The sequence below is a fragment of the Epinephelus moara genome, chromosome 14, assembly GCF_006386435.1.
Source record: "Epinephelus moara isolate mb chromosome 14, YSFRI_EMoa_1.0, whole genome shotgun sequence".
NCBI classification, from domain to species: domain Eukaryota; kingdom Metazoa; phylum Chordata; class Actinopteri; order Perciformes; family Serranidae; genus Epinephelus; species Epinephelus moara.
The window spans coordinates 4,969,477-4,990,621 of NC_065519.1; the positions used below are offsets into that span (position 1 = coordinate 4,969,477).

Below are 21,145 nucleotides of genomic sequence, written 5' to 3' on the forward strand. Positions count from 1 at the left end.
GGATCAGGATCAAGACTCGTGGAAACATATTTAAAAACTTTATTAGAAACAGAGAGCTGTTTATTGTCACACAGTTCCAACATGGCTTCTCTTTTCAGGAGGAAGTGTGTGTGTTTGTGTGTATTTACAGTCGTCGCTCTCGAACCGCCGCTAACAAAACACCACATAGAAAAAACAACAGAGGAGGAGTTCATAATACAAACAGTCTTCTCTTAAAAAATATTATAAATCATTCTTTACAGGCGTGTAAAACGTACTTCTCAAATACATGGTGTGTTTTATTCTTTTCTTTACTCCGAGCTTTTATGTACAAACACAGAAATGTTGAGGAAACAGCCGTCTGTCAGACAGAAACCACAGAAGAAGAGTCGGGGAGTGCAGCAGAGGTTCTCCAGGAGCAACATCAGTGCTAATTTTATGGAAGATCAAAGCCGCCAGAAGAAAAATAAACCGATGAAATATGAAGGATACTCGTGGTATGAATCACGACCACGAGTCAAAATCACTTGAGGTCAGAATACTGACACAAAGTCAAACTTTAAGTCAAAAGTAAATATCAAAGTCTCAATTTTAATTAACGAAAAGAACATTTTGAGATAATATATTTACTTTTTTTTTTTTAAATTAATGAACTTTCAAGTCAGAATTTTGAGATAAAAAGTCACATTATTTTAATTTTGATTTAGTCAATTGAAAATTAGTAGAAATTTCATTTTTTCCAATTGAAATTTTTTTGATTAAAACGGCATTTTAAGACTTTGAGTCACAAAGTGAACAAATTGTGATTCAAATCCAGATTTAGCCAGTTCAAACAATGAGATCTGATCATAACTTCAATTTCCTCAATCAAAATCATGAGATATGGAGGTTACATTTATTAAGTTTACACCAAAAATTTTAAGACTTTTTAAATCAAAATCATGCCATTTTTATTATGAGTATTTTTCATTTAATTATTTTATAAACTCTAAATGAGTTTTCTATACTCAGTTTATTTTCCTGGCAGTAATGATCTTCCATACGACCAACACACATTAGAAAACTGAATAAATAAGATTTATTTTAATTATTTTACACAAAAATAACAAAAAAAAAACCTGTCTCTACAAATATTTAATTTTCTCTCCGGCTGTGACATCAGAAACTTTTTGGACATTTTTTTGTTTGTTTTTACCAAAATAAAAGCTCTGATTCCGTATAAAAAAGACCAAAAACATTCACAGCAGGAAGTCAGGAAACTTTTTTTTTTTTAAATCTTTTCTTATTTTCTTAAAAAACGCTGAGTTAACGAGAAAAGAAAAAGAAAAGAAAGATTGCATAATGAACTTCAGGAATCTGTTTCCTGTTTGAACTTAAAGAAAATTAAACCAGAGAAAATTACCTCTCACTTTATTTTGAAATTAGGAGATGCACTGACGCACTGGAGGAAGGGAAGGAAGGGAGGAAGGAGGGAAGGAAGGAACGAAAGTGTTCTGTGGCGGCTGAACAGACGGCTGATTTTTCTGTCTCCTTTCTCTCCTCAAACAGGAAGTCAGTCCACAAGTGAGGGGCGGGGCTAATGTCAGGTGGTAGTCCCCTATCCCCCTCCCCCCTCTGACCTGGAGGGATTTTGTTTTTTCCCATCATGCCCTCAGAGCTGGCTGAGTGGGCGGAGTCTGTGGTTGGAAGGGCTGTGGCTGATGATGTGGGCGTGTCACTGGTGGGCGTGTCATCACCTGCACTCCACAGCAACGGTGTTCTGAGTCGGGGAGGCCGAGGACGGACTCATACCTGTGTCTGAGGAGCCCGACGACGTGGACGCCGTTGTGTTGGACACTGAGGGGACAAAAAAATAATAATCAACTGACAGGAAACAGTCAAGTATGTGATGGACTGCATTTCCCAGCATGCCCTGTGCCTCCTACCTTCTCTCTCCTTCTTCTTCAGTCTCTTCCTCCGTCTGTCGATGGACGCCACCTCCGACTTCAGGGTCATGTAGTACTTCCTGATCTCCTGCAGCTTCTCCTGCAGGAAGGAGATCCTCTCTGTGCTTGACATGCTGTCCAGCTCATCTGAGGAGGAGGAGGAGGAGGAGGAGGAGGATGAGGAGGGAGACCAGTTATTATACCAACTAGATTAGTAGTACTATAAATATAAGAAGTAAAAAACATTAACATTTCATCTGTTTACTTGGTTCACATCACAATACAAATACACAGAGCCTTCATCAGAGCGTCTGATGATGATGATAGAGATGTTTTTATATTTTGTCCTCCAGGACTTGGAAATTTGGAACGTGCTCCTAATGTTAGTAGGATAAATATTCGAAATACTGTCAGCATACCGATTTGGAAGGTCCACTTGTACGTCCTCTGAGGGGAGAAGTTGTGTTTGTCTTTACTGTGAGACGACGGAGATGAGAGACCTGGACAACGAGACTTGTGAGACTTTTGAGACAGAGACAGACGAGACTGGTCCTCACTGTCACTGCTGTGACCTGGGGGAGGACAGAGGGGGAAGGAAAGGAAGTTATTGAAAATAAAAATTAGTATTAAAACAACAAAATTAACATCACTTGAAATAAAAATCAATCTTTGGTCGTCAACTTGTTTAATCTTTAAGGGTGCTTCACACCTGCCCTGCTTGGTTCGGTTCAGTCGAATTTAAGTTTGTTTGCCCCCTCAGTGCGGTTCGTTTGGGCAGGTGTGAACACATTCCCATATGGATATTCTAACCAATCTAGAGCAGCTTTCTCACACATCTTCATCTAAATCATCAACGTGTCTCTTAGACCCCATCCCAACTAGGCTACTTAAGGAGGTCTTTCCTTTAGTTAACACTCATATANTGTAAAGCCCTGTGAGGCAAATTGTGATTTGTGATATTGGGCTTTATAAATAAAATTGATTGATTGATACAAGGCATTTGATCTGGTCCTCTTGTAAATGCTGCCGTGAGAACACGAACCAACTCTAGGCAATTATACAACTTTGGAACAACATGAGTCCCTGATTCAGACCAAAGGAGACGACTCTAGGGCTGAAAGCACCCTTTAACAACATTCTGGAGATGCCCGATGACCATGTGATGTCAAGGAAAGCTCCAGAACCAAGAATGTTAACAAGAGGAGAAGTCACAGTGTCATATCATTGGGTTAACACACATACAGTGAAATCTGCCCTGCACTTGCTGAAAGGCTCAATAGCTGGCGTACGATCATAGAAGAGGGGTCTGCAGTCGGCCTCGAGTCTGCAAGTGCTGGGAAGTGCAGACATTTAGATTCAGCCAGAGTTCTGACAGGCCGAGGGCACCCAAAAGGCACCTGAGTGGACACCATCCTTTCATTTCTGGTGCCATCTGCTGTTACCCTCCAACATCGCAGCCCCAGTTACATTAAACATGTGTCATATCACATAGCTCCTGTGGGGTCAAAGAGTGTGTCCCCGCCTTCTTTGAATAGCCTTGTTCAGAACCAGGAAGTGAGCGGACCTTTACAAGGCCCCCAGGAAGAGCGCCAGGCTTGAAGCCAATATGACAAGTAGTTAAATGTGAAATCACAACTTTGAGGTCACATGATATCGTGGGACTTTTCCCATAGACTTACATTGTGAAAGAGACATCTGTGAATCAGTGGCAACTTTTTTTTTTAGCCTTAAAAGCCCCGTGAAATGTCTCGTTTCACTGTACGGGATTTGCTCCATTAGTCCGATAACATTTGGAAAGTCAAGTTAGCAGAGCGCTAAACAGGAAGTTAGCCTACTCTCTGGGCCGCCTTCTCTATGGGCCTGAAGATGCAGAAGATTCAGGTCATTTTCTAACCAAGACATCAAACTTTCCTCGTCTCATGCGTCACAGAGTAACTTTCATAGAATGAAGGAGGCCGCTCCTCCAACACTGGATCCACCTCTCTTTTAACATCCATAACCTTTACATCGTTTCTCTGGACTTCAGACAATAAATGTTCACGTGAAACACTTGTCACTGCAGTAATGTCTCAACTGTTTGCGCCGCCCACAACCTGTCAGTGACATCATCATCATCACACACACACACACACACAGTCAGCTCACCTGCTCCGTTCTTCTCCACCTTCCCAGGCGTGTTTGGTCGTTTCTGGTTGCGTTTCTGTTTCTTGGCTGTCGGGCTCGAGTTACAGTCCATCACCCTCTTCTGACCTGTAGGGTCAAAGGTCACACAGGTCACTCTCTACAACAACTAACCAATTAGGAGTCCAGGAGTCCTTCCACTGACTCCTGTAAGCTTCAAGCTTTACAGCGGTGCAACTTTATGTTTTAGTTACACTGAACTTCATTTATTTACATGTTCACCACTGTTCACACCTCATACAGGCCTCTGCTCTCAGGAAAGAGAAGGAGGAGGACGACGAGAAGATGGGGAGAGATAGAGAGAGGAGGAGGAGAAGACAGGGAGAGACAGAGAGAAGGGAGGAGGGAAACAGGAGTAGAGAGGAGGCGTTATCTGTGGCACTGGTCAAACCTCATACAGGTCTTGACTCTTACCTCTGTCCTTCGTATCCTGCAGTGACAGAAGGGAGGTGGAGGAAGAGGAGGCGCTGCCATCAAACCCGGGACTGGAGTCTCCCTCCTGCTCCCCCCTTGTTACTCCTCTCTCCTCCTCAGCAGCGCTCCTGGCTGGGTGGAGCTCCTCAGGGCAGGAGGCAGAGCTGGGTGTTGTGACTGGCATGAAGGGCCTGAGCTGCGGCTGGGGGAGGTGGGGGGTGTGTGGGGAGGGGAGGGAGGCGTGGAGGAGGCTGGGCAGCGGGGGCGGAGCTGGTTGTGACTCCCTCATCATCAGGAGGAGGTGCTCCGGGGCGGTGGAAGGCTTCTCCTTCTCATCTGGGTCGTCTAGGTCCACCTCGTGGCAGACCAGTGCGTCTGGGCCGATCTCCAGCTCCTCTGCGGGGGAGGGGCCCGGGGCCTCCGGAGCAGGAGTCGGCGTCCCAGTGTGCACCTCTGACTCCTTTGTGGCTCCACCCATAAGACGCTCCTCTGACACCTTCCTCGGCGTCTCCTCCATCGGGCGGGACCACTCCTCTGTCTTCATTACTCCCTCGCTCCTTCTCTCTGACTCCCCCCTGCGGAGGGGGGAGGAGAGGTTCATCTTGGGTGGGGCAGGGGAAGTTTTCGGGGAGGCGGCCTCCTCCTGCCTCCTGTCAGGGCGGAGCTTCTTGTCTGCTGCTCGTTGCTCTGCTGCTTTACGTTTAAGCGTGGAGCTGCTCCTCTCTTCAGATAACCGCCCCTCCTCCTCCTCCTCCTGCTCCTCCTCTGTGGCGGAGTCTGTGTCAGAGTCAGCGGCGGGAGACTCAGGGGGGAGGTGCTGAGTGGGGAGGAAGTGAAGAACCACCATGGGCTCATCCTGTCTCTTTAGGACGCCGCGAGGAGGAGACGCCACATGGGAGGGGCTGGCAGTGGGGGCTGGGGTGCAGAGGGGTATTCTGGGAGGAGTTTCAGATCCCGCCTCCCTGAGGAGGGCCCTACGCCCTTTGGACCTGGGGGAGGACAGAGGAGTGGACCTGCTGTCCTCTTCTTCTGCAGGGACAGGCTGAGGGGAGGACAGCTGCTCCTCAGGAGGCAAGTTGTTGTCAGGCAGAGGAGACGCCCTGCTGGGGGACGTTTTGTCCGTCTCTTGGACAGACAGCGTCTTCATGACTCGCTCCGGAGACGTTTTTTCCTCCTTATCCAGTTGAACGAGCAACATGGCAGCTTCTACTGCTGGCTCCTCCCTCTGCTCCGCCTCCTCCTTTTCTGATTGGCTCAGGAGTTTGTCCGTTTTCGGAGGTGTGCTGGGACTCGGCGGTGCCGTGGCGACAGGCAGCTGACTTGCTATTGCCGCGGCAACAGCACTGTCATTTTCACTGGTAGTCGTTGTGACACTGGCGACCTCATTCGTGTCCTCCTTCACCTCCTCCTCCTTCTCCTTCTGGCAGGGTGGGGCTTCAGGCCTCCCTCGCCAGGGCGACGGCTTCTTGTCAGGTGGGTCTTCTGTTTCGCTGTCCTCTGATGAGTTCCCAGAATCCTCTGCAGGAAGACAGAGGAGTAAATTGGTTAGTTAGTTCTCTTAAACACCGGATCAGTGACAGGAAACAGGAAGTGTTCTCACCATTGGATGCTCTGTCGGAGTCGTACATTCCCGACGTTCTCCTGGTTCTCCTGCGAGGAGTGTCTGCGGGGAGGAGGACACATCATCAGCATCATCACACCAGTATTAAACAACAGATTCTCCTGGTCTGAGCATGCTCAGTGTCTCTTACTGTCTCCGTTGGCCATGCTGGACGGCGTCTCCGTTCTCTTGCCGTTGGAACGTCCCTCTGTGCTGGGTGTTTTGGAGACGCTGCGTCCCGCTGAGCCTGTGGGCGTCGTCCTGATTTGAGGACGACCTCGCTTCCCTCCTGGAGGCTTCCCCACCGGCAGCGATGGCGGCTTCTCTTCCTCTTTGTCTCTGTCCCGCTCCACCTCGTCCTTGTTCTGTTGGGGACACAGAGGATATGAATCTCTAAAGACAACAACAACAACAATAGCGGCCATCTTGTTTTTCTCTGCAGGGTGCACACTAATTAAACTAATGTCTGCTGAAAGTGATCAAACTAAATCACTGTCCAAATGTTTACAGATATTTTTGAAAAGGTTATTTCACAAAATATCTCAGTCTGTTATTTATTTATTTATTTACACATATTTGATTGCTATGTATTCGGCACCAGCAGGTCACATGACCTCACCAAACTCACCTTCACCTTCTTCCTCTGTCTCTTCTTCGTCCCTTTCTCCGCTGGCCAGATGATCCGGTCAGCCTTCACCCACTCATCGTATCTGTGGATCAGACACACCTGCGTCAGAACAGACTCTGCCCCAACACTGCACCTTTAACTGATCAGCTGACAACAGACTCCACCTCCGACACTGCACTCACCTGACGTTCCAGCCGTAGTAGTGAACCAGGTAAAACTGCTCTCCGTTGTCCACGTCCGTCTTCTTGATGTGAGCCTCGTAGATCTTCTGAGTCTTCCCTCTGCCGTACTTCACCCGGACCTTCGTCCCCGTCACAGAGTCCCCATCCTCCTCATCCTCACTGGTCACACACACACACACACACACACGGTTTAAAGCACTCTTAGATTGTAATCTATTACTTTATACGTAAAGTAATATTTGTAGCCGACAGTATATATTGCAGCACCTGTACTTTTACTTCAGTAAAGTATCTGAGTACTTCCACTACTGACAGTTTTCATGTTTTAGTTGAATTACAGAAATCTGAATGTTTATTTCAGTCTCACCCGTCTCCTCTCCTCCTCTCCCCCTCCTCATCCTCTTCGTCGTCCTCATCCTCCTCCTCTTCCTCAGAGCCTTTCTCAGAGTCTTCCATTCTTCTGTTGCTGCGTCTCCTCACCTCCCTCTGCTCCTCAACGCTGTCTCCTCCTCCTCTTTTCTCTGGTCTTGAGGGCGACTCTCTGTCTGGCTTCACCTGATTCCCAACACACCTCCTCCTCCCCTACAACACACGCACACACACGCGCGCACACACGCAGAGTCAGTCCATGTCAGAAGACAAACGGAAAACAACAAACAAGAAATACTTCCACTGGACTCACAGACCACAAACTAGAAATATGACAACTTTAAACGAATACTCAAACTCACAAACTCTTCTTTTTAAATCAAAGTTATTACAGCTGTGATAACAAATCAATCACCATCGTCCTGTTCAAGGGACAAAAATCCATGAGGAGGAGCAACAGGTAAGAAGGACGCTCCTCATTATAGTAATAAGAATAATAAGAACAAGAACAAGAAGGAAAAAAGCAGGAGAAGAAGCAGAAGAAGAGACAGAAGCAGCAGAAGAAGAAGCAGAAGCAGCAGAAGAAGAAGCAGAAGAAGAGGCAGAAGCAGCAGAAGGAAGAAGAGGCAGAAGCAGCAGAAGAAGCAGCAGAGGAAGAAGCAGACAAAGAAAAAGAAAAAGAAGAAGACAAGGAAGAAGAAGAAGAAGAAGAAGAAGACGAGGAAGAAGAAGAAGAAGAAGACGAGGAAGAAGAAGAAGAAGACGAGGAAGAAAAAATAGAAGAAGAAGAAGACGAGGAAGAAGAAATAGACCATCTAACAATTATAAAATTCACATTAAATGGGTTAAAGTCTGATGTGTTGGTGTCTCACCCTCGGGGACAACTGTCTCTCCTTCACCTCCTCCTCTTCCTCTTCGCTCTCACTCTCTGACTCCGCCTCCTCCACCTTGTCATCCTCAGCCTCTGCCTTCATCGGTGGTGTGGAGGGCTCTTTAATCTCTGCTGCTGGTGGCTTGTGATTTGCTGCTGTGGTGGGAGGGCGGGGGTTGTTGTGATGGATGGTCCTGAAGGTGATGGAGGCGGAGCGGCAGTACTCCTCAAACCCGTACAGGTACCTGACGACACAAGTGACACTGTTAGCAAACAGCAGGGGGGGCTGATGGGGAAACCAGGTGGAGGTGTGCTTAGGTGAGTTCTCTTACTTCTTGTAGGCCGTCTTGACGTTGTAGGAAGCAGCAGAGTTGAGGACGGGGATTCCCAGATCCATGTAGACCTGCTTCCACACGGTCCCAGACTCAATCTACAACACAACAACACAGTGTCAGAGACAGGAAGGGAGACGGACAGGGAGACAGAAAACTGATCATCAGGCAGCTGAACGTCAGGCAACTGAGGGTCAGGCAACTGAGCGTCAGGCAACTGAACGTCAGGCGGCTGATGGTCAGACGGCTGAAGTCAGGCAGCTGATCGTCAACTAGCTACTCGCCTGGCAGCTGATCATTAGACAGGGAGACAAGGAGGGAGACAGTGCTCACCTTGTGACAGCCTCCATGGTGATAGACCAGTCTGAAGAGCTTGAAGAGGTTCAGGTCTTTATAACCCAACACTGGAGGCTTGTTGATGGGAGTCCCTGATGGACAGACAGACATTAAAAGATTTAAACTGGATTTTGACACAGGAGCCTTTGAACAGATGCTGCCACATTCCAGCAGTTGAACCATTCCTGAGGTCTCACCTCTGTCCTCCATGAACTTGTAGAGCTGCTGCAGGAAGTGGTCTCTCTCCTCTGGATCTGGCTCCTCCTCCGGCTGGACAGACACACAGACAGACAGGTAAACACCTGATCCCCATCTACAGATAGACAAGTCAACATCTACAGCCATGTGTAACACTCACCTCCTCCTTTATGTGTTTCTTCTTTTTCTTCTCGTCTTCATCCTCCTCGTCCTCATCACTCTCCTTCTCATCTTCATCGTCCTCATCATCGCTGGAGGAAGAGTCCAGGATCTGACTCATGTCCATCTTCCAGACATCTGGGACCTCCCTGGTCTTCAGGAACTCCTCGGCTGCTTCAAACCCTGGGGGAAGACGAAGGGGAGGAAGCAGAGAGGAGTGAGAAAACACAGAAGCAGAAAAATGAAAATGCACAAAAGAGTCAGCGTTGAGTCTCTGCCCTGGTGCATGGTGGGAGCTGTAGTGACTCACCTCTCCTGCAGGAGTACTCAGAGATGCTGATGGAGCTGACGGTGTGGACATGTCTCCTTGCCACCGTGTAGCTGCAAGACAACAGGAAACAGGACGAAGGTGAGACACAGCCGATCAGCTTCTGAGCAAAGATCAGTAATAAGAAAAGAAAACTCACAACTTGCAGTCGCTGAAGGCTCTGACCAGACACTGATCCTTCTTCACCACCAGCTCATCGTGACAGCTGGGAGACACCACCTGCAGGACACACACACACACACCTGAGTGAGTCCTCGTGTCTCAGGTGACACAGTAGAGACCCTTTAAACAGAGTGGATAGATCACCACACACCAGTTTCACTTCACCGTGTTCTGGGTTTCCCACACATTCATGGTGGTTTTTGGTGGGCTGTGATTAAAACAAAATCAGCTGCTACATATTGATTTTTTTATTTTTGGACCTGGATCGTTCATTATGATCGCTGCTAGGAAAAAAAAAAAAAACCTTTCGCTTATTCATTGCAACACTTGGGGACTGCAGATCCTGTTCTTGGTATAGACGTGGGCACATTGAAAGTGAAACTTAACTGTTGAAGCGCTTGGTTTACAAGTTTGCCTCTGTAGCAGCAGCTCCTCTCACTGATCCACCCCACATCCTAAAACTCCACAAATTGCTGCTGAGGAAAAAAAGAACCCAGTTCCACCTGTGCTGCGTTCACGGACCCACAAAAACGTGAGCACAGCCAGAGTTTCAAAACTAAATTAATGAATAAATAAATGGAAAAAGGAATGTTGGCTGAACATTTTGTCCCCTCCAGAACACATTTCAAGCTGAGGACTTTCTTACTATTAAAGTCACACAGTTTTTAGATTTTGGTCTTTTGTATCTGACGTTATATCTTTTAACTGGATGAATCGTCTGAGTTAACGTGAGCAACAGAGATTTTACTTTGAGATGTTACAAAGCAACATCTGAAAAAACTAAAGAATTATCAGAAACCTACTTCCCATGTCCCATGAGCTTTTTTAGGATCTTAGAAAGATTGATTTAAGAAATTTCAATACCAAGTAAGGCCTTAATGCATCTTAAGACTTCCTCTCAAGAAGGATCCATGGAAACCCTTTGTGTGTGTGTGTGTGTGTGTGTGTGTGTGTGTGTGTGTGTGTGTGCGCTTGTGTTTACCAGAGCCAGGTACCAGCTGCTGGGCTCCTCATTCTCAATACTGCAGACCTTTCCCAGCAGCTCGTCGTTCAGCCTCCTCCTGTCGTCCTCCTCATCCTCACTGGACGAAGATTCATTCTCCTCATCAGCCCTGAGACGGACAGACAGATTCAGACAGAGAGTCATTATTCCGGTTTACAGTAAACAGGAAGTGACTTAAATTTGGTTCCAGGTATAAATCTGCTGACTGTATCTTATGTTCTTTCAGATGTCTTAATAAATCTAAATAGACTAAAATTAGAAATTATAGTTATAAATATCTTGAGATCTGTGATCTTTACCTCCAAACTTTTTCTTGCATTACTCTTTGATGGTTTCTATTTTTACCTCCACTCTTTTGAACATCTTTCTAGGGGTGTAACAATACACACATTTGTGTTAAACCACTCAGTAAGATGCTTTAGGTTCAGTACGCATTACAAACGGAATGATACCTTGAACTTTCCTTTTATATTTGAAAATAAAATATACAGCTTAAACTGTGTTTAATGTAATGTTGTCAGGGCGCCCTCCATAGCTCTGAGGCTCTCTGAGGCCTTTGCAGCAGCCCGGTTTCGATTCCAACCTGCGGCCCTTGCTGTGTGTCACTCCACCTCTCCTTTCCTAATATAATGTTCACAGTACCACTGCGCTCAACAAGGTAGCCCACACAGCCTAACAGGCAATGTGCTGTCTACCCCTCCAGCCCCCAAACCAAAAACATTCTGTTCCAGTGAGACAAGCTGGAAGGCAGCTATGCTAAGCTAGCTCATAGCAAGATGGTTAGTAACGCCATTGTCAGAGCAAACCTACAGGTCTGGTGTTTGGAGCCATGTTGGTTTTGCTGTGAATTATGAGGGAGATGGCGAGAGAGTGGTGGATAAAGAAACTACGTGTCACATCTGCTACACGATAATAGGTTACATCAGTGGGAATATTTTAAACATGTCAATTCATTTACGCCGACATCACCCCAGTGTGTCAGTTGGTGAAACCAGACAAAAACAAGGAGCAACACAAGCTACATGCTAACGTTATCTCCACAGCATTTAGGCAGACATTCCCAACTGATTCAGAGAGGGAAAAAGAAAGCACAGTGGGGACTGGTATCATTACATTTATAGCTGCAAATATACACCACGATTATAGACCTGACTCTGTAGTGGAAAACTCACGCTTTACTAATGTAACTGAGCCCGTGTCAGCAAGATCATACTTCTTGCTTTGTACAAAACAAAAGCCCAAACTAAGATTTTAGTGTTTACACATTTAATTTCTTTTAAATTTTTCTTTCATTTCAGACACACAATTATTTCGTTTGTTTGTCGATAAAAATCATCACCACGACACCACTGTGTTGTATTGAGCTGAACTGTTAATTTTGTGAACCACTGCACCCCTACCTCTTACTATAATTCTTCTTCCTCTTATCATTTTTATTTATCATACGATTATTTATCTGTACTAATTTCTTTGTGCTGCTGAAGCGACTAAATTTGCCCTCAATAATGTTATATCTTATAAGATACTTCCATCTTTACAGTTATAATAATTATTAAAGAAGCGTACAGGCTCTTTGTACGTCTGCTTTAATCCGTGTTGTTGATGAAGTTTAAATAAAGCCAACTCACACAGCCTGAGATGAACGGCGCCCCCCACGGTTTGACTTCTTGCCGATGACCGGAGTGCCAAAATGCTCCGGGTTGGTCAGCGGCAGCTGGTCCAACGTCTGACAGAGAAAACAATCAGATATTAAAAGATGTTCTCATATTAGACTGAGATGATTTCAGAAACAGTGGTGGAAGAAGACAGGAGTGATAAGTAGTCCCTCTGCCTGTCTGTCTGTGAGAGACTTACCTCGCTCTCTGCAAAATGTCTCTCTCCCTTCAGACACAGAGACGTACGACGAAGAGTCTTCTCATCTCCATCGTCAAACACTGAAACACACAGACACACACTCTTCAGTTATCTGAACTTTGACCTTTGAAATCTAACATTTCTCCAATCAGAGAGGGGGTGGGACCCATCTGTCATTTAGGACACACAGTTTCCTGTTTTGTAACTGCAGGAGAAACAACAGAAACAGCAGGAGAAGGAGACGAAAGATGCTGATTGGCTACAGTTGGTGATCCACAGAGACAAACTTAATGACAGTAAAGTGCTGCTGTTAGCATGCGAACCGTGTTAGCCCCTACTGTTCATGTCTGCAGGTAACCTGACAGGGGATTGGTCAGAGAGCCAGGAGAAGTTGTGACATCACTTGACATCATCAGCTCATTGAGCGAAACCTTTTCTAAGCATCATCATTCCTCCCATCAGCCAATCACAGCCTATCATCTCGGCATCACAGTGACCTCACACATGTGCAGTGTGAGACTGAAACTAGGAAGAATGACGACTTATTTTTGAATAATTTCTGTTACTGAGCACGTTCTATGAATCGGATCCGAGAACAGCTTTTAATAGATGGACCGGTCACTGATCATTGATCCAGGAGACGGCTGTGTTTCCATGGAGACAAACTCTGAAGCTCCACAAACAGAAGCTCCTCCCACTCCTTCTCTCAATCACCTGAGTCATTAAAACAGACTCATGAACGTGTATGATGTGTCATCAGCCTCCTGCAGTCATGTGACCTCTGACCGTGCGGATGAGTCACTTCAGAGATCAAACACACAACATGTCAGTACAGTTACTGAACTGTATCAGTGAGTTGATCCTGCAGCGGTGAGTGTTCTCATCAGGAGCACGTACAGTCTGAACACTGTGTGCACCATTCTGCTACGGTTTCGTGGTTGGCCGCCATCTTAAAACAGTGTGCAACGGTGCACAACGGGCTCTGAGGTTTGTTTTCTCTTGTCTGGTGGGAGTATCAGAGGTGTTACCCAATCAGCATCGAGGTGTACATAAAAAAAACTCTGGTAGATCTTTACTTATTGTACTATAGTACATGATTTCTTTGTTTCACACTTGCTTTGGCATTGTAAACATGTTTTCCATGATGCCAATAAAGCCTTTTGAATTAAAATAAACAACACCATGCTAAGGGCAGTGCACCTGAGTAACACAAAGCACATTTGTTTCTGTTTAAATAAAGGTTTTCTGTCAGGGCGAACGTAGCCCAGACTTCCATGGTGGAGAAGAGGTCATGTGACTCAGGTTACGTGTTTTGGCAGCAGCTGGGAATTCCTCAACATCTTTTTACACCCTTTTACACTGCCTGTTCAAGGAGGAAATATCTGGCCGTTATGTCGCCTCGCCATACTGTACATAAGGTGTGATCACAGAATGGGGGGACAGAGTGGTCTCGCCTTTAATCCACCACAGAGGTAGTAACAGCGCTGAAACCATGTCTGTATGAACGGGACAGCCAGCAGGACGGGTGTGACATTTTGATGACATGTTATGCATGCCACCCACCATGGGAGAATTCAAAAGCAGCTGATAGCAGTTAGCAGCTAACTCAAAGGAGAAGAAAAACGGCAGAAAATGTCTGCAAATTGGGAAAAGAGATTCAGAAGCTCCTCACACTAGATCAGCCGCTATATAACAGGGACAGTAAAGGATTGTTACTGCCATGTTCTGTCACTGTTATTGTTTAGAAAGCGCCGCTGATGTGTATGTGATGTGTATGTTATGTCACACTAGAGGCCAACGCCATTGTGCTACATGTCATGCCTGTTACGTCTCTTTTGAATCCGCTCTGACAGAATTCTGTCAAAGATCACACACTGGAGCTGAATGATGCCACCATTGTTTGGTTATATGTATATAAAAGTGCAAAGGAGGCATAAAGATGGGACATCTGTGTAAAAATGGCTTTAAAGTCTTCATGTGTTTATTATCCATCTACCTAAGACTGTTAATCTGTTTATTATTGATACTTGTGTCTGTCTTCTTGTGGTGTCGAACACTACAGCATCATTCCGTGGAGTTGTCAGGTGATGAATGTTCAGACTGTAAAACTCTCTTAGGCGAATTTGTGATTTCGGGTTGTAGAAATAAAACTGACCCAACTGTGACTCACGTTGAGGCTTTAAACTCTATTGTGTGAGCTTTATGTAAAAACCTTACACAGACTGTATGTAATGTGGAAGCAAAGTTCACAACCACAAGTTTCACTTACACCCCTTTTCCACCAGCATGAAACCACTTCCCTTCCAGTTCCCACATTTCATTGTGAACTGTTCTGAGCATTCAACCAGAAATAAATTGGTTCAAACCTGAAGACTTGGTTCTGAACCAAAAAATAGCAGGAGAAGGCAACAACGGAGAAGTCAAGTGAGAAATAGTCGAAACAAAAAGAGCGCGCAGTGGTCTCAGAAAAGTCTGATCCATGTTTGGTTTAGTGGTGAAAACTGATATCTGCTTTGACAGAGCAAAAAATAAATAAATAAATAAATAAAATATCGCAGATTATCAATGTAACCAGATTTTTTTTCACTACTATTTATGTCTATTAAGCACCACCCTCAACTGAAGACACATCATTGATTACAATGGTGCTGTGCATAACTGTTGGAAACACAAGCTGCTTCACTGGATAGAAGGTTCCAAGAATCCTGAACAGAACAGGTTCAAGAACCAGAGCTAATTCGGTGGAGAAGGGGTTACTGAAACTTTTAGCAACATGTGCTGAGGCTAGCACAACAAGCTGATTGGTTGTGAGTCAGTCGCACTATGGAGAGCTCAAATGAAACAGCGGAGCTGGAAGACCTGCCTGCAGGTTCCCGCTCAGCTTCAACAACAACACAGAAAGTTGTGTGTAAGATGAGGAGGGTGTGTCTACGTTGTGAATGGAAATACATCCAACATGTTATCACACTTTCAACATCATATCCCAGATGTGCCGATCAGCAGGACGAGGAAAAAACAACCCGTATTTTCTACAACCTGTTTGACACATTCCTTGTTTTTATCATGAAAACAGTTTACAGAAATGTTTCCTCAGTCTTCACCAGGAGGACTGTGTCTGTCTTTCCTCTCCTGTCTGCTCTTAATACATGAAAACTAACGGGTCCTTACGGCTTTGTGTGTTTCTGCTGAACTGATCTGTGACTCCTGTGGACCGTTACACCTGTAGTGTGTGGACCAATCAGCAGGCAGGAGCAGAGACTCACCCACAGTGTAGAGGCTGGCGTCTGTCAGCTTACTGATGACAGCCTCGCTGGATATACCCTCGTTTGTCTTCACCTCCACAGTGGAGCCCACCTGAAGGACACACAGAGACACAAACATCTTTCATTAATACATCTTTACGTCTCACGACAAGGATTTAGTTTTCCCCATTTCCAAGGTGATGATGACTCACTCTGCAGCGAGCTGAAGGCTCAACATCAGACACACACTCATCATCATCTTACCCTCAGTGGTCCTTTGATTTGGTCATCCTGCACCACCTGGGACGTACTCTCACCTTTCAGATTGACCTGGAGACACAGACAGATGAAGACATGTGAATCATGTATTCTCAGAGACAGCAGACGGAGACAAACGTGGACATGCTGCTGCTTCTCAAATACTTCTTTAAATACTAGACAAACGGAACAGACGTCCACTGTTTCTGCTGCTTCTCTTTATCACTGCTCTTCTGAATCACATGACAAGTGCACGGACCTCACAGAGACCGAAGACAACCAAACAGATACTTCACCACGTTCAGACTGACACAGTAAAAACTAACCTGACTCATCATCATCCAACAAATCACACACTCTTCTGGTGGATAACATTGTAATGTGTTTTTCTGCTGTTCACCTGGTGATAGTCTACCAAAGATTAAACAGCAGCTGTTGTTAGAGATGCACTGATTTATGGGCTGAACATCAGTATCACCGATATTCACCTTGTTGACTGCCATCAGCCTATCAGCAAACAAGATGATGTTCACTGAGGTTTTTCTGTTGTGTTGCAGGCTATGAAGCAGGACTCCAAACTAACAGCGTCCAATTGTCAGTAGAAAACATGCTTGGGACGAACAGAGACCTTCACTTAAGACATCTCCAGGACAAAAGGACCCAGTGAACTAACTATCAACTCATCAGAGGACGCACCCTGTTGTTTCCCTGATAATGCTAGTCAGAGTTAGCAGCTGGAGCTAACAGCTTACAAAGACTGCACTTATTCACATTATGATGCGTTCAAGCTCTCTTCGGTAAAACTGTGTGTTGGTCAAAGGTAAATTATGATCTTGTCGTGATGTGTTAAGTATAATCTTTAATATGTAGTTTCTGGTGAGAAACAAAGTTGTTGATGTTTTCACAGCAATATAAAATAGATATTATGTAGATTATTATCCTCATTATCCTGAATGTAAATGTTGGATCCCTATAATCAAGAAGACATTTCCCACTTCCTTTTCCTGGTTTTAAAAGCTGCATTACAGTACATGATGTCATTTTATGAACATGCCAGACTGCTCTATCATTTGTCTTTACTTCCGGTCACCAGCTGGACTTCCTGTCAGCTGTGAGTCTTACCTTCACCTTCACCATGCGTTTAACAGTCTTGATCTTGGCCTCACAGAACGCTCCTCTGTATTTGGCACTGACATCCGTCCCCACTGTCAGGTAGGCAGGCTCGTCTGCTGCCTGAAACACACACACATATTGGAAACATCAAGACACACACACTCCCAGCATGCAATGCAGCACACAGCAGAGGAGCTGCAGCTGATGATGCGGCTTTGGCTAAAACCTGACATTTAATGATACGACTCCATTTTAGCCTTTTGTAGCGTAGTTAGCTGCTAACATTAGTCTCGATTAAAGGAACACTAAATGACCATTTATCAGTTATATCAATAACTTGCTGCGTACTACACTGTGTTTTCCTCTCATGCCTCCAGTGAATGGAGAATCCCAAAAAGGTGAATTGAAGTAAATGGCGTCCACGTTTAACAACGGCAAAACTTTATCAAAACATCTGTTAACAAACTCTCACACAACTCGTGCAGCATACTCCATGTGTCATTTATACAGCTGTATGCTCAGCACTAATTAAAGTAGGGATGTCAGTTTTGGTTCATTTTGCTTTTGATAGTCTAACACCCATTAACTGGTAACTAACAGGTTAATTTAAATGAAAAAAAGCAGAACAATGTGAAATACAAGAGGCCCTTCCTTTTAGTCTGTCGCTCCACAGACTCATCGAGCTTTAGCGCCACATTTCAAAACACAATCTGTTTAGAGGTGGTGAAATTCTGATGTTTTGTGTTGTAGATGTTTTGCCTTTTATTCTATTTCCTGTTGGCTCTGCTGACAGACAGCCAACCACATTAGCCCACTAAAACATAGTGTCCAATGCCTACCCCACTGTCTCCACCTGTACTCCACTCTGCACTGCATACTGGCCTGGTGGGAGCTAGCAAGCAGTAGCACTCATTCAGTGATTACTGTTGGTAACACTGGTGGGAACCAGTGAGTAAACAGCTTCATTTTGATCCAAAACCTCTTTAGCATTGTTAACCATGTTAGCACCACTAGCCGCACTGAAGCTGCTAATGGTGCTAACTGTGATAACTTAGTTAACAATTATCCTGGGGGAGACCAGAGGGTGGGCACAATGTTTCTGCAACAGCGCCATCCTGACCTGCGGTAACTGCCAAATAAGCAGCACCACTAGCTGGCTCACCACATGGTGCACGATTCAGAGCACTGGCAACTGGCTAACCAGTGTAGCATGTATAACTCATTAGCCTGGCTGTGATACAGCATAGTGTTTGCACTACTACTGAACTGAGGAGTGGTAAAATTAACCTTTAGACCAACGTGTAACCAGTCAAAAATATTCTCTGCAGTTAACGATTAACAGTTACCCACTGACATCTGTAATTCAAAACATGTGCATTTTCACTACAACACTATTATTTAAAACACATCAGTACAAACAGTCTCAGGCACAGCTGAGTAGCCTGTCTGGGCTTGTGTCTGCGCTTGAACTCCGCTCATGTGGAGCTTCTACGCATGCAAGCACTCAGGCAGGCTACTTGAAGGCAGAAGCGTTTTATATTGATACATCTAAGTGAACAGTCATGGGTTTGTGATGTACTGAGCATACAACTTGGACAAATGAGACTTGGATTATACTGCGCAAGTGAGAGAAAAAATAAGTTGTCTTCATAAATTCAGTGTAACACAACTTGAGTAACTGATGTACAAATGATCATTTTGCTGGTGAAGTATTCCTTTAAATACACTAAACTTAGTCTGGGAGTTAAACTGTTTGTGGCAGACTGAAGGTCTGGACCTAGCTCCAGTTTCTTCCGCAATTTAATCCATTTTACATTTAAGACTTCTGTGTTAATATATGGATGTCATTCACAGAAAAAGCTGTTAGTTCTCCTGGTTCCTCTGCTGTACTGAGAAGGACAGGTTTAACAAGTCTCACAGAGTCCATGTCCAGACCAGGACCCAAAATAAGATGGCAACCAGATAAGTGACAGGTTTACAACTGCCATCTTTGTTTGGGAGCTGATGTGGAGACTTATGTTTAGAAATGATCCATATATGTGTAGTAACAGTAGGACGGGTGATACTGAGGGTTAGGGCTGCAGTTAACTGTTGTGTTACTTAACAAATCATCTACAGATTAATTTAAGTCATTTTGTCTATAAAACATCAGAATATAGTAAAAATATACAAACCTAAGGTGGAGTATTTAAACAGCTTGTTATATTACTGTTACTAGATATTCTGTTCCCTGTGACATGAGACCAAGACCAGGATCCTTACGCTCCAAATGTTTAAAACATGTTCATGTCAGGCCTGCAGACTGTAACAGATGTGTTGTTCCTCCATTGACTTTGATTGAAACAGGAGGTTATTACTGTGTGTGTGTGACCATCAGTGTAAAAGCTGGAGATAAACTGTGCTGAGATGACTTGTCAGACACTAGTACAAGACCATGATCAGAGCCCAGTTTAAAGGTCCCAGCAGACATGGAGCTGAGAGTGGGAACAGCTTGTGTCGCAGGTCAAACACTCACCTTCATCTTTCCGGCTATTTGAGGGAGTCCAGCTCGGAAGATTGTGGCTCACTGAAAGACACAGACAAGGCGGGACTCGTGATTAAAGTTGGCGACACATGAGGGGACAGACAGGGACAGGGTGTCATGCTGTCCTGAGGTTGTTAAAATAATGCTAAGCTAACCAACTAGCCTCTCACTTGTGTTAGCTCAGGCATTCTTCCCTGGCTCGGTGTGGCCCCCTCCCTCCTCCTCCTCCCTGCCTGGATCAGATCTAATATGTGGCACAAACAGCTCACACTAACTTAGCTAGCGACGTTTGCTTGTACTGAACAAGGAGCCGCCGGTTTCAGCAGGTGGGAGGTTAAATATCGGCGGGTCCATGAGTGGACACGGTGAGACGAACAGCGCGGCGGCCGGAGAGGAGCGTTCCTTCCCGCTCCGCTCCGCGTCGCCATCACAGCTCGCCATGTCAGCTCGGCTAGCTCGGCTAACTTTACCTCCCCCCCAAAAAACCGCCTGCTAGCGACCAGCTGCTGGGGGCAGACACCCGGTTCATATATAACCGAGTCACAACACGAGCAAAGTCCACACAACGGCTGTTTGAGCGGAGAACCGAGCGGCGGGTTCACTCTCCGGGGCTAAATTTAGCTAGTTGGCTAACTAGCGACTCAACTAGCTGGTTTGTGGATCATATGGCGATTTAAACCGTCTGATAACACCACAGCGGGCTCGGCTAACGGCAACATTAGCCACCGTTTCCGGGCTAAACTAAGTTTGTGTCGAGCCGAGCCGGACCGTGTGACATTCGACGGAACAAAAACTGTTGTGGATTTATTTATTTAATATGTGGCCGCTCCACAAAGGCGCAGAAGCTTCACATTTCTTCACTGCAAAAACAAGCCGACCGCCGCTGCCATTCAATTCACAGTCAGCTCGTTACAACAGCGTCTAACTGGAACCCTCCCGGTCTCTCCGGTGACATCCACACGGCCCTCTGTCTCCGGTCCGCCGGTGATTGTACCCGTTATAAGTTTAAGCTCGGTTCAGGGCAGAATAGGAAGAATTTTATACTTACATTCACGGACGCGGCTGCTTCCCCTCTTGCTCGGGTTGCAAAGCGATACACGAACAACAAGCTGTTGAGCCCCGAGCTCTGTTTCCCGACACGCGATTGGTTGCGCTGACAGCGGTGGTCGCAGCGGGGAAATCTGATTGGTCGACCGATTCCTCGATTTTAATAGGACATATCTCTTCTGGCGCCGCCATTGGTCGATACGAACGCGGCGCCACGAGGGAAATGACGGCATCTGTTGGGTAATTGTCCAATCAGAGGCGAGTACAAAAGAAAAACCCGCCACCGGAGATCGCTATTGGCTTGTCGCGTTCTGTTCCCAGAAATGGCGCATTGCTATTGGCTGAGCGGGCTTCCTTGTCTGTACCAACACTGTAGGAAGCCCTGCCCCAATACGTGCTGGAGAGCAGCAGACCAAACTCCATTCAAAAATCCTCGGAGT

The 21,145-nt window shown here is 45.5% G+C and overlaps 1 protein-coding gene across 2 annotated transcripts; it reads right to left on the reverse strand.

Moving 5' to 3' along the window:
• Window positions 1–24: 24 nt before the first annotated feature.
• arid4a (AT rich interactive domain 4A (RBP1-like)) lies at window positions 25–20,812 on the reverse strand. 2 transcript variants are annotated; one of them, XM_050062703.1, is made up of 25 exons: window positions 20,707–20,812; window positions 19,650–19,700; window positions 17,144–17,254; window positions 16,028–16,093; window positions 15,785–15,875; window positions 12,522–12,601; window positions 12,296–12,393; window positions 10,647–10,776; window positions 9,642–9,721; window positions 9,485–9,555; window positions 9,176–9,357; window positions 9,015–9,087; window positions 8,815–8,909; window positions 8,482–8,579; window positions 8,151–8,394; window positions 7,277–7,491; window positions 6,910–7,068; window positions 6,728–6,809; window positions 6,251–6,464; window positions 6,100–6,162; window positions 4,500–6,017; window positions 4,050–4,154; window positions 2,324–2,476; window positions 1,905–2,051; window positions 25–1,815 (listed from the first exon to the last, which is right to left on the reverse strand). In XM_050062703.1, exons 2-25 carry the CDS (start codon window positions 19,653–19,655, stop codon window positions 1,712–1,714), a joined length of 4,185 nt encoding a protein of 1,394 aa, XP_049918660.1. In that variant the 5' UTR covers window positions 19,656–19,700; window positions 20,707–20,812; the 3' UTR covers window positions 25–1,711. The 2 variants fall into 2 exon arrangements, with proteins under 2 accessions (XP_049918660.1, XP_049918661.1); XM_050062704.1 differs by lacking the exon at window positions 20,707–20,812 and adding an exon at window positions 19,829–19,908.
• Between the last annotated feature and the right edge of the window lie 333 nt (window positions 20,813–21,145).

Bases quoted from the DNA above. Each gene is read 5' to 3' on its own strand.
- arid4a (XM_050062703.1), bottom strand. The intron at 6,163-6,250 runs GTAAGAGACACT...TCCTCCCCGCAG, and splicing joins CAGCATGGCCAACGGAGACA to ACACTCCTCGCAGGAGAACC. The intron at 6,018-6,099 runs GTGAGAACACTT...GTCTTCCTGCAG, and splicing joins CTCCGACAGAGCATCCAATG to AGGATTCTGGGAACTCATCA.